Source organism: Cornus florida, unplaced genomic scaffold (genome assembly GCF_030987335.1).
Source record: "Cornus florida cultivar Cherokee Brave unplaced genomic scaffold, ASM3098733v1 CherokeeBrave_3.0.0_Hap2_Chr09, whole genome shotgun sequence".
NCBI classification, from domain to species: domain Eukaryota; kingdom Viridiplantae; phylum Streptophyta; class Magnoliopsida; order Cornales; family Cornaceae; genus Cornus; species Cornus florida.
The window spans coordinates 65,052,461-65,066,565 of record NW_026775579.1 but is presented as its reverse complement, the minus strand read 5'-3'; the positions used below and the strand labels follow the sequence as shown (position 1 = coordinate 65,066,565).

At 33.8% G+C, this 14,105-nt stretch overlaps 1 protein-coding gene across 2 annotated transcripts; it reads left to right on the top strand.

Moving 5' to 3' along the window:
• Nucleotides 1–2,928: 2,928 nt before the first annotated feature.
• LOC132274156 (uncharacterized) lies at nucleotides 2,929–12,991 on the top strand. Of its 2 annotated transcripts, none has more exons than XM_059775351.1 (9): nucleotides 2,929–3,243; nucleotides 5,466–5,508; nucleotides 5,616–5,685; nucleotides 5,904–5,949; nucleotides 6,035–6,133; nucleotides 6,415–6,483; nucleotides 6,602–6,833; nucleotides 9,893–10,017; nucleotides 11,030–12,991. In XM_059775351.1, the coding sequence occupies exons 1-9, from the start codon at nucleotides 2,938–2,940 to the stop codon at nucleotides 12,152–12,154; spliced, it is 2,115 nt and encodes a 704-aa protein (XP_059631334.1). In that variant the 5' UTR covers nucleotides 2,929–2,937; the 3' UTR covers nucleotides 12,155–12,991. The 2 variants fall into 2 exon arrangements, with proteins under 2 accessions (XP_059631334.1, XP_059631335.1); XM_059775352.1 differs by lacking the exon at nucleotides 2,929–3,243 and adding an exon at nucleotides 3,260–5,077.
• The last annotated feature ends 1,114 nt before the right edge of the window (nucleotides 12,992–14,105 follow it).

Below are 14,105 nucleotides of genomic sequence, written 5' to 3'. Positions count from 1 at the left end.
ATTAAGTAAGTTAATTACCGTTACCAGTGTTAAATCATTTGTTTCATTTTTTGATTATTCTGCAGTCAACTAGACTATTTGGCGCCTAGCGATATATCTGCTTAAAACCAACTTAAATATGTACCACTGATATTTTGCAAGCTTATCAAATCTTTATACATTGAAGATACAATTCAAAATTTCTTTTCTAAATTTAAGAAATTTTTTCACTTTTTAAATTTTGAAAAGGTTTTTTTTTGTTTTGTAGGCGGAGAAAAAGAAATGAACATGGGAAATTACTCTTCTTTCTCCCTTTGTTACAAATAAGTTATGCATTTTTTTATTATTATTATTTTTATATATAAACTACTTATTATTATTTTTTCTTAGTTGATACTCACACACACATGTCTTTTCTAAGATCTGAAGTCTTGAACTCTCGTTGGGAGATAAGAGACTGACTGTTAAACCACGTATGTATAAACTACTTATGTACTCCTATTAGTTTCCTTTCTTTTCTGTTTTTTTCTTTTTTTATAATTGTTTACTTTAATATATTTATATACTATTTTGTTAGCTCTTGCTCTTCTCTATAATTGGCTTGGTTTTTCATCAAAGATTCTACTACATTTTATTTTTTATTTTTTAAAAATTCATTCCTTAATATATTTTTGGGGAACGACACTCTTTTTTTTACAGTTGCATTCCACTTTATCTTTTTCTTTTTAAAGAAAATGACAAAAGAGTCATTAAACTCATTAATACATCATCTCTTTTTATAATACTATTACTACCCTTTATACTTTAAATTTTAAACTTTTTTTTTTTCTTTTTTCTTTTTTTTTTTTTTTTGGGAAGGGGAGAGGGTGCTGGGGTGTTCCTCTCAAAAAGAGATAATTTATTCAACACATGAATTTTTTTTTTTTTAGGTCCAATCAAAAGTAATAATTTATTCAAAATATATTCGTGTTTATCTCATCATTTTTGTCGTATTAAATACATCATTAATGCGTTATAGTGCATGTGCTCTTGTTTAAGTCAGTAAACACTGTTACAAGTGTTAACTTATTTGTTCAAAGTTGCGATTATTCTGACACTATTATCCTGATACTAAATAGATTGTTAGATGCTTCGATGTATCTATTTAAAACTCAAACATGTAAAGTCTATATATCTCAAGCTTAACAAGGCTCTATAAATTGAAGAAACAACTTGTATTTTTTTTTTCTTTTTCAAAACCGAGTTGCTCTTTTCCAATCTCTATTGTGTAGGATTCAAGGAGCTTCCATCACTTTATTGTTAGAGAAAAATAATTGAACAAGGTAAGTTGTTGTTATTTAATTTTTTCTTCGATGTAAATGAGTTGTACATTATAATTTTTTTTTTTTTTTTTTTTTTTCCTTTTCCCATATGCACAATTTTTATACGTATACTTCTATTATTTTTTATTTTATTTTTATAATTCTTTAGTTACATTCATATTCCTGTCCATTAAATTTTAGCTCTTCTATATCCTTCACATCATCAGATTTATCTACTCAATCTTTTGATGTGACCTCGGAGCTCTCTCTCCCCACACCCCCACAACATTTTCCACATATTTCATTTTTATTTTATTTTATTATCTCCTCAAGATTATCAATCTCCTTTTTATTTTGTAAACTTCTTTATTATTATTATTATTATTTTTTAATTTTTGGGGTTTGATCGCATTAGCAGTGTCTTCTTTTTTTGGAAGCCCTAAATATTACAAGATGATCTATCTCATTTTTATTTTATTATTTTATTTTTTTTGAGGTCTAATCACATCACCATTGTTTATTTTCTTTTATTATCTTTCCATTATTTTTATTTGTCTGAATTAACCCTTTTTACAGGGAAAAAAAAGAGAGAATGTGTGTCCTAGTAGGAACAGAAATTCACTGATGCAAGTGTAGTACCAGTTTGTTCTCGAACTTGAAACCCTAACCTCTCTATTCCCACACACACTATATATATATATATATAACCTTTTCAAAAATAAACTTCTCAATGGATTTCTCAAGTGGGGTTGGAGTTTTGAAACTGTGCTGGCATTTTGTCTAATTCTTTACACACAAAGTCAAAAAATTTAGGTGTGAATTTTGTTTTGCTAGGCAACCACCAGCCAGTAAATGCAGATATATATTATTATTATCATTATATATCAGAAATCATCTTTTATAATTATATTTAATTGTCACTTAATGTAGATAAATTTCTTATTTAATAGGGTGGAGTTTTGATACTCTATGCTGGCATTTTGTCTCTCTCTTTACACAAAAGGCCAAACCCAGTCAAACATGTAGGTGTGAATTTTGTTTTGTTAGGCAACCACCAACCAATATATATATATATCACAAAACACCTCTTGATCAAAGTTAAAAAAATTAAGGGATAAAATCATATATATATATATATATATATATATATATATTGTAGTTTTAAAATTGTAACCTGCATATAACTCTTTATAGAATTAAAAAGCACCTTAAACTAGAAAAGTTTATTCAGTTGTCCCACCGGCTTGTTAATTCGATTGTAAAATGACAAAATTAATTTTATTATAAAATGTTAAATTAAATTGTAAAAATAATCATTTTAAAATTATAAAATAATAACAGATTATTAAATAATGTTAAATTACAAAATTGTTTAAAATTACAAAACTATTATTTAATATTCAATTACAAAATTAACCTTACTATTGTAAAATTACAAAAATAATTTTAAAAATTATTATCAGCATTTTAATTTAATATTAATGGCAAAGTCAATTTTGTCCTGCCAATTTTATACACAATTTAAAAAGTACATGAGAGTTTTATGACTTTAATCCAAAAAATAATTACAAATATATAACAATTATATTGTCACTAAATCATTTTTGTACTTATAATTATTATTTTATTTTTGTCTGTGCAGAGAAAGAAAAAAAAAATGGTAAAAATGTCGAACATAGAAGGACAAAAGAGGAAAAGTGCTCGCATTTCGGCACTTGAGAGGGCCAGCAGCAAAGAGGAGAGAAAAACGCAGACAGAACACCACCAAGTAAGAAAAGGAGAGGATGCTTCTCAGAGGAATACAACACCTCCACCACCGCCTCCGCCGCCCCTCCGACCTGCATTCTCGGCGGGCTCGGGTGGCGACGGCGGTCGGACGCCGCTGCCCGAGCCTAAGAAGGGCCGCAAGAAGAAGAGGCTCGACGAGGTGGCGGGTTCTTCTACTGCTCCTACAACTCGGCAGGTGCTTTATATATGTATTGATGTATATGCAGACGCAAATGGATGAATAATTTACTCTGAGACATACAGAATTTATCAATCTTATTGCATGCTTAGTTAATTAACTGCTTTTATCTTGTGGGGTTTGATTTGTTTGATTATTTATTGAAATGGGATTTCTTTATGAGAAATGGTTAGTAAATTGAAGCTTATTTGTGTGTTTTAAAGATGAATTTTGATATATGAGTAATTGGGTATGTTTTGCTTAAAAAATGCTATAAAGCCAATTTGTGTTTCTAATTTTAACTGTTTGACAATGGAATTTGCTATGAAATCCGATTTGGGTGTGAACCAAATTTGTATTACTACTTCTATTTTCACCAATTGAATGGTAATATTTTAATTTGTTTCCTTTAAGTCGTGCTTTGACTGGGTTGAGATTTGGAGACAATGACAATTGACATGAACTTGTGAAGCGCATTAAATTTCTCTCTCGCACTTCAAATTATTATTCTTATTATTTTAATTTCTCTCTCCCACTTCAAATTATTATTCTTATTATTTTATTTTAACATTGTTCTTTCCTATTCCATCTTACAAGAGTATTATGTCTAATGTGCTTCATTCTATATTATGCGGAAGGTATTATGCGGAAGGCCTTTCTAGTGATTTTCTGTTGAAGTTTCTGTGAAGACAAGAAGGAAATGAAAATCCCATTTCTGTGAAACAAACTCCTATTCCAGAACGCTCTCCTGTTGAATATGTATTGGTTGCATTTCTCGTTAGTATAATGAAGTGAATAGCCAAATAGGCCAAATAATATAGTTAAGGCTATTCCATAAAAATTATTGTATTACTGTCACGTCGTCAAATTACATGATCACATTGTTTGGATACACTCATTTCTTACAAAATTGTTATTTTTATTGTTAAAGAGCTCATAAGGTTAAGTCTATATTACAATCATATACAAAATTGCGAATTAAATCATTTGAATATCAATGGATGTTTACGATATCTGGTTCTTGTCAGTCAACAGCTGCATATTGGTCCCATTTGGATGAACAACCATTTTTATTTTTTAATTTTTAAGTTAATTTAGTTTTTTAATTTCTTCCTACATCACAGCATTATTTGCAGCACTGGCAGATTATTGTCTAGTAGTTGCTAGTCTTTCACTTTGCCATCTCTTTGTTCAATAAATTGGCTCTAGAAATAGCTTTCTTGTGCACTGATTCAGAAGAAACATTTACAAGCTCTATCCTAAAAGATCATCTTATTTATAATGGAAAGAAAGAAGTGTAAATATTAGCTAAATTCTTATATGTTTGAATGTAGGCAACCATTAAATGGCATGGATAATATGAACGAATCATTTTATAATGGTTTTGAGTGAATGGCTGTGCTTCATGACTGAATGGCACCAGCCTTGAGTTGCTTTTGACTCTAGCTGCCAGGCCTAAAATCTTAAGCCATCCCATAGCATGACGAGGAATGCCAGAGTCCCCTTGTCAATGGACATCAACCTTATAGAGCTCCCTATGGTTTGCTTGCAACTCAATCTAAGTCCTTTGTATCCAGGGGTCATGTTTGATGTGCCTTTAAGGGCTGCTTTGAAGGCATGCTCCTGTAACACTTGCTCTCACGGCGGGCTAATGTGCTAGTGGGCATCTGCTTTGATGACCTACATCCTCTGCCAAAACAAGGCCTGCCACCAAGGTTGGCTGAAGCTGCCAAAGTGGATAAGATCGTCTCCATGGATGGGGCTTCTATCGGATCACATGTTGCTATGTATTGAGTCGATTGACTGTGTGCAACCTCTTATATATTCCTACTTGTGAAGCTCTCACTGTGAGGTACATTGGACCTTTTGTCCCTCTCTTTTGGGTTTGAGGGTGATGATTCTAGGCTTGATAGATCCTCCAAATTTTTTTCACCACGAACAAAATTGCACATTTTTTGTCAACCTTTTGAAATAATTTGTGAGGCAACAGAAACCAGCCTGGTCATGCTATTTATTCTAAGCTTGAATATCACATGTCCTTAAGCGTGGCTTTGCTGGAAATAGGGAACATCGTTCTTATAAGATCTTTCATTGCCTGAGATACTGTTATTATTCTTGTAATGAGCTCAGGATTGGCTTGTTCACTTATGTAATGATCTTTGATGATCTATTCGTACATTTTTTATTTATTTTATTTTTTCTATTTGCATTTTCTTGATCTCATGCTTAATTACATGCAGGATGGTGAAAACCCAAAACATGAGGATAGTCGTGCTAGTGGTGGTGAGACTGTTACTTTTATCAAAATATTAATTTTTTGGATTGGAATTCTGATCACCAGTTATGTGCTGCAATACTAATTTAATTGCTGTTTATATATGATAATCCAGCAATTTCTCCATCTGTAAAACAGATGCCCGAGAAAGATCTACTTGAGTCTATCCTTGATATACTGCAAAGGTGACCCTTTCTTATTAATAACTGTCTTTGGCCCACTTATTAGGCTCTTGTTACATTCTTTTTTCTTTTTCTTTTTCTTCTTTTCTTTTTTTTTTCTTTTTCTTTTTAATAAAAAGGAAGAGTTTATTGCAGACCTTGAGATTTTGAAGAAACATAGTTTCAATTATACAGATTTTTTGTTGACATATGGTATCTTATTTATTCTGCCCAAATTATAGGAGAGATACACGTGAAATATTTGCTCAGCCAGTTGATGGAGAAGAGGTCAGTATTCGTTTTTGGATTCTATATATTCCATTCCGAATTTCTTCTCTAATCTTTAATGAAGATGAGTTTCTTGCTTTACTAGGTGGAGGGCTACTATGATGTTATTAAAGAGCCAATGGATTTCGGCACCATGAGGGCTAAACTTCAGGAAGGAATGTATACTACGTTGGAACAATTTGAGGTTTGCTTCCTTATGAACAATTGTTTTCTCCTTTCCTTTTTCCTGTTCCATATTACCCTCCTCTATCAATAGTGTGAATTGCCAAGATGGTTAACCTTCCATGAATTTTATTATCAACGCATTGCCCTAATGGTACAGTATGTATCTGGGTTGGTGTAGATTTGTGAACTTTAAAATGTGAACATGTATATATATTTCAAACTCGTAAGCTTTCACCTTATTCATTCTGGAATGTTATATATATATCTAACTAATCAATTATTGTCTGAATTATTATTCAGAAGGATGTATTTCTAATATCCAGCAATGCGATGCTTTTTAATTCATCCACAACCATCTTCTTCAGACAGGTGGGTTCATCTATTTTGTGTGATCTAGTGATTAAGAAAATTATCTTCTAAATTCTCGGTATACAAAAAGAATCTTGAGTTCTCTCTTTTAATTGAATGAAAATCTTGTGACTTTCAGGCCCGTGCTATACATGAGCTGGCTAAGAGGGTCTTTCATACCCTCAAAACAGATCCAGGAAGAATTGAAGATGAGTTCTCACAGACAAGGAAAAGACCTGGTAGGAAACCCCAAGGTGAAGCTGGAATCTCACGCACTAGGCCTACCAATCTTAGGAGAAATGCCCAAGCATGTCCTGGGGCATCTAGTTCGGATCCTCTTGTTGACAGAAGGGATAATGCAGTTCTTCCTGGTAAGAATCAAAGCCAAACATATACTTTTTTCTAAGCTTATTTACTCAATAATGGTTCAAGTTCAGTCAAAATCTTTTCTAGACACCAGCAGAAGCCACAGATGTTGTGATACTCTTGTTAGGCTTTTATGGATTGGAGAATTAGTCACTCTACATGTGCAACTCATTCCAAATATTTTATATATTTTTCATCGTAGTGTTGCAAAACGGCTACAACAAGTGTTTCCTACCTTTGACATTTAGATCAGCTTGTAGACCTCTATGAAATGCATGTATCTAATGTAGTCCTTGTGTGCACTTTTTCATTTTACTCAGCAGAAAGTAGTACATTGTTTAGGTTGACCTTTATACAACTTTTACTAGTTTTTGTGATTGTTTAGTTGACTTAATTTATGTGTGAGCACTCATCTGTTTAATATACCTGCATATCAATAATCTAGTTTGTGCGAGTTCATTGAAGTTTGTTGTCCATACTTGTGTTACGTTATATGCTGTTCCTAGTTTTTGTCAAATTGTTTCTATCTTATAATTTGTGCACACTCATCTGCATTAATAGACTTGCATATCCGAAATCTAGTTTAACATAGTTGAAGTTTATTGCCAAACTTTTGTTATCTTGAGTAGGTTTGATCTTTTTGTAGTTGTTCTAGCTTTAGAATATATGAGTTTACCTTCCGGAAATATATATATATATATATATATATATATATATATATATATATATATACAAGTTGGAAAATTATTAGCGTAGATGAGAGAAATGTACAAAGATAGCTATAGACACCATTCTTTTCCAAGATATTTTAAGATCATCAGAAAACAAGGGTTCAATGAAAAATTTGGACCCTTACAAGTACTTTGCAAAAGTTCTGGGGATGAGAGAAAAAAAAAAGAGTGTGAGAGGTAGAAATGAAGTTCTTGGGAGAGTAGATTCATGTACTATCCATATTAATCTTGAGAAAGAATGAAAGCAACTGGTATTTAATACTTATTTTTCTTAAAAAAAAAAAAAAAAAGAAAAAGGAAAAAAAAAATGAAAACCAACTGATTTGTAGAATCTAAGTAATATTACTAAATTATCACTTTCACTTTGCCTCAAAAATTAGAGTGACAAGATTTTATACAATTAATGGAGTTCTTTTTCTAGTGACTTTGAAACTAATAGTTTAAACAATGAGATTATAAGTTAACCTAAAAGATGAAATAAGTTAAAGATATTAAAAGGGAAATTTTAGATAGGAGTAAACTCGAAGGAGGACTTACTCGCTTTGAGATATTCATTAATAGTTCATCTCCTCTGGCAAATGCGCTATATATATATAGTTGGACATGTAAGATGGGACAGGGTGAAGATATATGTAGCTTACCACTCTAACGTATTGGTGAAGTTGTGAAGATATATTGAAAAAAATTGACCTACCTTATCATAAACAGGGGATTCTAAGTTGTTTTTTTTTTTCAAAAACCTGAGCTTGCAATTTTTATTTCTTTTGTCTCAACGAATTATTTCAAACATATGGAACTTTTGGGAGCTCCTTTGGCCTTTATGGATCTCATCATTCATTAGAATGCTCTAATGGATACTATTAACAACCATCTACTCCAAAAGCTTAAGCTGTGAGAGAGGGTGTAACTTAAATATATAAATCCTTCAACACGCCCCCTCACGTGTGGCATTCTTTTGGTCCAACACGTGTTTTTCAATTTTTTAATTAGGGTGACAGTGAGGTTTGAACTCGAGACCTTTGGCTCTGATACCATGTTAACAACCATTTACTCCAAAAGCTTAAGCTGTTAGAGAGGGTGTAACTTAAATATATAAATCCGTCAACATATACTAAAATAAAGTGTTTTTCTTGACAAGTGTTGAATGTGTTAGGGTGAAGATTTGTTGATGAATCATCTTCTGTTATACTGTAACTTGGCTGGTGAGTTGTGATCGCTGCTTTATGTGTTCATGTTGGTGTTGCACGGTGATGCCTCTATCCTTATTGGATGTATTCAAATGGTGGAGAGAGGATATTGCTATGATTATACAAAGTATCTTTGAGAAACAAGTATTTTGTTTGCTCTTTTGCCTTTTGCTATGTAAAAGTGATACTCAATTGAAAGCAGCAAATGAACACATTATATAACCATAGTGGCAAATTTGGTTATCCTGTTAGTGGCTACCAGCAATGGTGTTGGTGATAACAGTGGTGGCAATGAAGTTGTAATGGCAGTATGGTGTTGGCGCTGGTGGTGATGGTAACAGCTAGTACCAACAGTGGTGGAGATGGCAGGTGTTTGGTGTTTTGAGCAACTTGCATTTATTTTGTATAATGTCTATTTTAGAAGTCAGTGGTAGTAATGGTGATGCTGCTAGTGTAAACGCAATTAGTGGACAAATGGTGGATATGATGGTGATTGAAGTGATAATGAAGAGGTGTTGGTTTCTAGGTGGTGCTGTGTTATGTGCTGAAGTGATTGATTTCTTTTTTAAAGCAATTATGGTAAAAGCTCTTATATACTACCAGAAACAGCACACCCAGGGTGCATTCTGGAATATGATATATTTTCATCCTTTTTTTCTTTTCCCTTTTTTTTTTTTTTTCCTTAAAAAAAGAAAAAAGAAAAAAGAAATTCTTTGATTCAAATATTTGACTAAAGCAGTGGCATATTCGATTTTATGCAGAAATATTGTGGGTGTTTACTGTTATGGTCATTCTATGGGACTACAATTGTTTAAGGTCTTTTTTTTTTCTTTTTCTTTTTCTTTTTATTTTTTTATTTTCTTTTTTCTTTTTTCTTTTCTTTTTATTTATTTATTATTATTTTGTTGTGTTCTGGAACCAATTGTGTTATTGTTTTTTATAAAGCATGAGTTTGTAATATGGTTGCATATAGGTAATTACTTATCAAAAAAAAAAATGGTTGCATATAGGTAATTATCAACCCCTTTTTCTTCTCATCTAAACCTTTTCCATTTCATCTGGGAAGACTGGGATGTTTGCTGCATTATGTAAATTAAACTCTTTTGAAGACTGGCTAATTTTTATTGTTTTACTTTCTCTAAACAGGGTCTGGAGATGGTAGAAATGTGAAATTCTGCCGGCATCAAACTTATAAGCCTCGGTCTTCTTTAGCCACCGAGAACGAGCCCATTGTTTCCACAGTTTATAATTGTTCGAAACAACTTATCCCTGTAAGTGCCATATACTCGAACCCAATAAGAGCAAGCAACTTTATTTTGTCCATCTGTTTCTTTGCTTCCATTTAAGATTTTATCTTTGTGGTAGCTTCAAGCTGCTTTTGTTGCAAGGGTTTTACACTCCCACTCTAGATTAAGTGGTAGAATTTTGTTGGGATTTCGTTAGTTCTTCTTGGTTGGCTTGCAGTAATTTAGTTCCTCCTCCCCTGGTAAGGTAATGCACATTTAAAAGTTTTTCTTAGATTATAAGTGTAATCACTTATTAGAAAAGTCAACCTTCTTAAATTCAGACAAATATAGTGGTATGAAAGCTAATATGTGGCCCTACTCTTTGTTGTTCATTCGTGCCAATATTTGTCTCTCCTGTCTGACCTCATCATGGTGGTTCTAGACTAGTTAGAGCTGGATTCCACTAAGGTGTTATCGAATTAAAAGAATCTCATTAAATTTCTCTCATACTAAATCTGGTGAGATTTCATCAAGTGACCTTGATGAAACATCCATCTGCATAGTTAGATGCATCTTTGGATTCATATTGGTTTCTTGACCTTTTCCTTTAAGATGTTATACATGCCAAGTTGGCATAAGCGGACTCTCTCACAAGGAATTGGTGATCATATGAATAGGGACATGCCATCTTGTCCAGATAATACAAAGCTCGAACTAAGGTAAAAGGACCCCCGTATTTGTATCTTCTCTTTATGATCTCCAATGATATAGAAGGAAGAAACAATAATCATGTTCCGGTAAAATAGCTTAGTCAATAGATATCGTAAGTGGTGTCTTTCTTAAGTTTTGCAGATTTAAGCATCTGTTACTCCAAGAGCATGATTTTTGGATAAACCAAACTATATGAAAAAGTAGACCTTCTTAAAATACGCAGTGTTTCTATAAATGGAAGTTCATGCATGACAAATATCAAGACAAGAAAATTGTAGAAGCTAGGATCATTTAAGCCACAGCCTTCTCTTTATGCTGATTACTATTCATTTTCATGATGTTGTAGGGTAATGGAGGTTTGGGTTACAAACAGAGTTTGCTCCAGTTTGTTAAACATTTGGGTTCAACAGCTCAAATGGTAGCACAAAAGAAGATAGGATCTCTGACAGAGGCTCCAATATATCAGTCCCAGAAATCTAACAATTCAGTCGAGTACACAGGTCATCTGATTTCTTTTCCAGCTGCCCAACAGGGACAAACAGATATACATCATGCTGCCTCAAAAGGTAAAAACGTTTTTACTGGTGAGGGCATGGATATCCTCGGTCACTTTAGTGGAGGAATGAAAGCTTATGCAAGTGACAGAGTGAACATTGACGCTGCTTCAAAGGGAAAAAGTGTTCAAACTGGTGAGGGCATGGAAATCCATGGTGGCACTTGCAGAGAATGGATAGCTCTTACCAGAGGCAGAATGGCTACTCATGGTGCTACCTCCAAAGGAAAAAATGTCGTCACTGGTGGTAGCATGGACATCCATGGTGGCACTTGTGGAAGAAACGTGAATGTTGCAAGTAACAGAGTGGATTTGTGTAGAGGTATCACATCTGACCCATTTAGCACAAGGAACACTGGTGAGTTTTCGAGGCCAATGGTTCAGCCAGATGATTACATGAGTCTCCTGTTGCAAGCTGCTGGAGAAGATATTACTGCTAGGATCCCAGAGCCCTGTGGGAAGTACATGACAGCCCCTACAATGGTGGTTTCCAGCCAGTTGGGTGATCAGATCCGGCCGGTTCAGTTGGTATCCAGATCACAATCAAGACTGATCGAATTCATGTCTAGAGGCAACCAACGTCCAAGATCAGTTGTACATCCTTCAACAGTGATCTTGCCATCGAGTTTGAGTCAGATCAACACCCTTTCACACGCCTTGGACTGTCATTCCCTGGGTGGATTGGTGCGAACTAATGCTCAGGTGAGTCAGACCGTGGAATGGAATCTACCGACACCATGGGGTCTGCATCCTATCTCTAATTATCCGCATGTACAACCACGACAGCTCCTATCAGTTCCCTACATACAGGCTGATCAGGTGAATCCAATGGGCCACGAATCTCAGCTGCCATCAGCGTCATTCACGGGACAGCTGTCTACTGGGTTGAATCCACTGGGCGACACTGCTTTTCTGTAGCAGCAGCTTGCGTTCGCTGGTAACATGCAGCCACAGCCCAATGCGGTGAATATGTTGGGCCAGGATGCATTTGTTCAAGGACAACAGCTCGAATGGTTCCTAGCATGCACCCTCAGCCTAGTATGCAAACCCTTTCGACCAGTTGTATATGTGAGGATGAGGCCAGACACACAGCTCGTGTTACCTCAGCCCATGCAACTGGAGCCTACCGGCATGAATTTGTTGTGCCAGGACGCATTTCTTCAGCAAGGAGGGCAGTTTGCAGTGCCGCCTCAAGGGCAAGTGTTCAATGCCGGAAACATACATGAGAGAGCTCCTCTACAAGGCCATAAAGTATTAGTTTGGCTTTGATTCTTACCAGGAAGAACTGCATTATCCCTTCGGTCAACAAGAGGATCTGAACTAGATGACCGACGGCATGCTCAGGCATTTCTCCTAAGATTAGCGATGTGAAGGTCCAGCTTCGCCTCGGGGTTTCCTACCAGGTCTTTTCCTTGTCTGTGAGAACTCATCTTCAATTCTTCCTGGATCTGTTTTGAGAGTATGAAAGACCCTCGTAGCGAAAGTCACGAGATTTTCATTCAATTAAAAAGAGAGAACCGGAGATTCTTTTTGTATACTGCAAATTTAGAAGATAATTTTCTTAATCACTTGATCTCATAAAATAGATGAACCCACTTGTTTGAAGAAGATGGTCGCGGATGAATTGAAAAGCACCTCATTGCTGGATATTAGAAATACATCCTTCTGTATAATAATTGATTAATTAGAGAGATGTATAACATTTCAAAACTGAAGAATGTGATGAAACTTACTAGTTTGCAATAGATTACTCTCTGTCCCCCTCCCTCTATATATATACACACACACACACGTACGTATAAATCCGCGCATGTTCACATTTCAAGCAAGCTTGTCAAGAAAGTTGAGGACTAATGTCAAGAAAAGCCAACGTTTTAACCTTGAACGGAATTTTTTTTAGTTTGTTTTAATTGTCATCCATTTTCATTACCACAAATTTGACTAATTTGAGAACCATTATATTTACTTCCCTTTTAAAATTTGAGGACTAATATTTGAAATTTTTGCTTTGATGGCATTCATTATTTGTGCTTTGATGGCATTCATTTGGAAACCACAATCAAACCATCCATGCATCAATTGAATATCTTATCTCCTATGCACATATCTGTAAAATAAAAAATAAAAAATAAAATTCTCTAGCAGTAGTTGGGTAGAGCAATTCATTATTTTGTTTACAGATTTTGAAGAAAAAAAATAGTTTCAATTATATAGAATTTTTTGTTGACATATAATTTCTTATTTATTCTTCCCGAATTATAGGGGAAATACACATGAAATATTTTTAACTAATCAATTATTTTCTGAATTATTATACAGAAGATGTATTTCTAATATCTAGCATTGCAATGATTTTTAATATATCCACAGCCATCTGCTTCAGAAAAGTGGGTTAATCTATTTTATGAGATGGAGTGATTAAGAAAATTTTCTTCTAATTTTCTTCTAATTTTCTTATTATACAAAAATAATCCTTAGTTTCAATTGAATACATCCAATGGGGCACGAATTTGTTGTGCGGAAACCTGTTTCTTTAATTGTTAGACGGATTCGAAATTGTTCCAACTTGCTTTCAAAAAACATCACACGAAGATAAAAGAGCACAACACTTTCAAACATGACAACAAAAACAGTTGAGAAATAAAATAAAATAAAAAGGTATATTATGCCATTTTGATTCTCTTCTCCTCTTTTTTCTTGTGTGAATTATTTTCAGAAGGGAAAGAAAAAAATAAATTAAAAAATCACAGACAAAAACACAAGAAAAAAATAAAAAATGTGTATAAGGTACTTATATTTCTCTCTCTTTTTATCTTTAAAATTGCAACAGTGGATGATTTTTTTTTATTTTATTTTTTATCGTACCTTT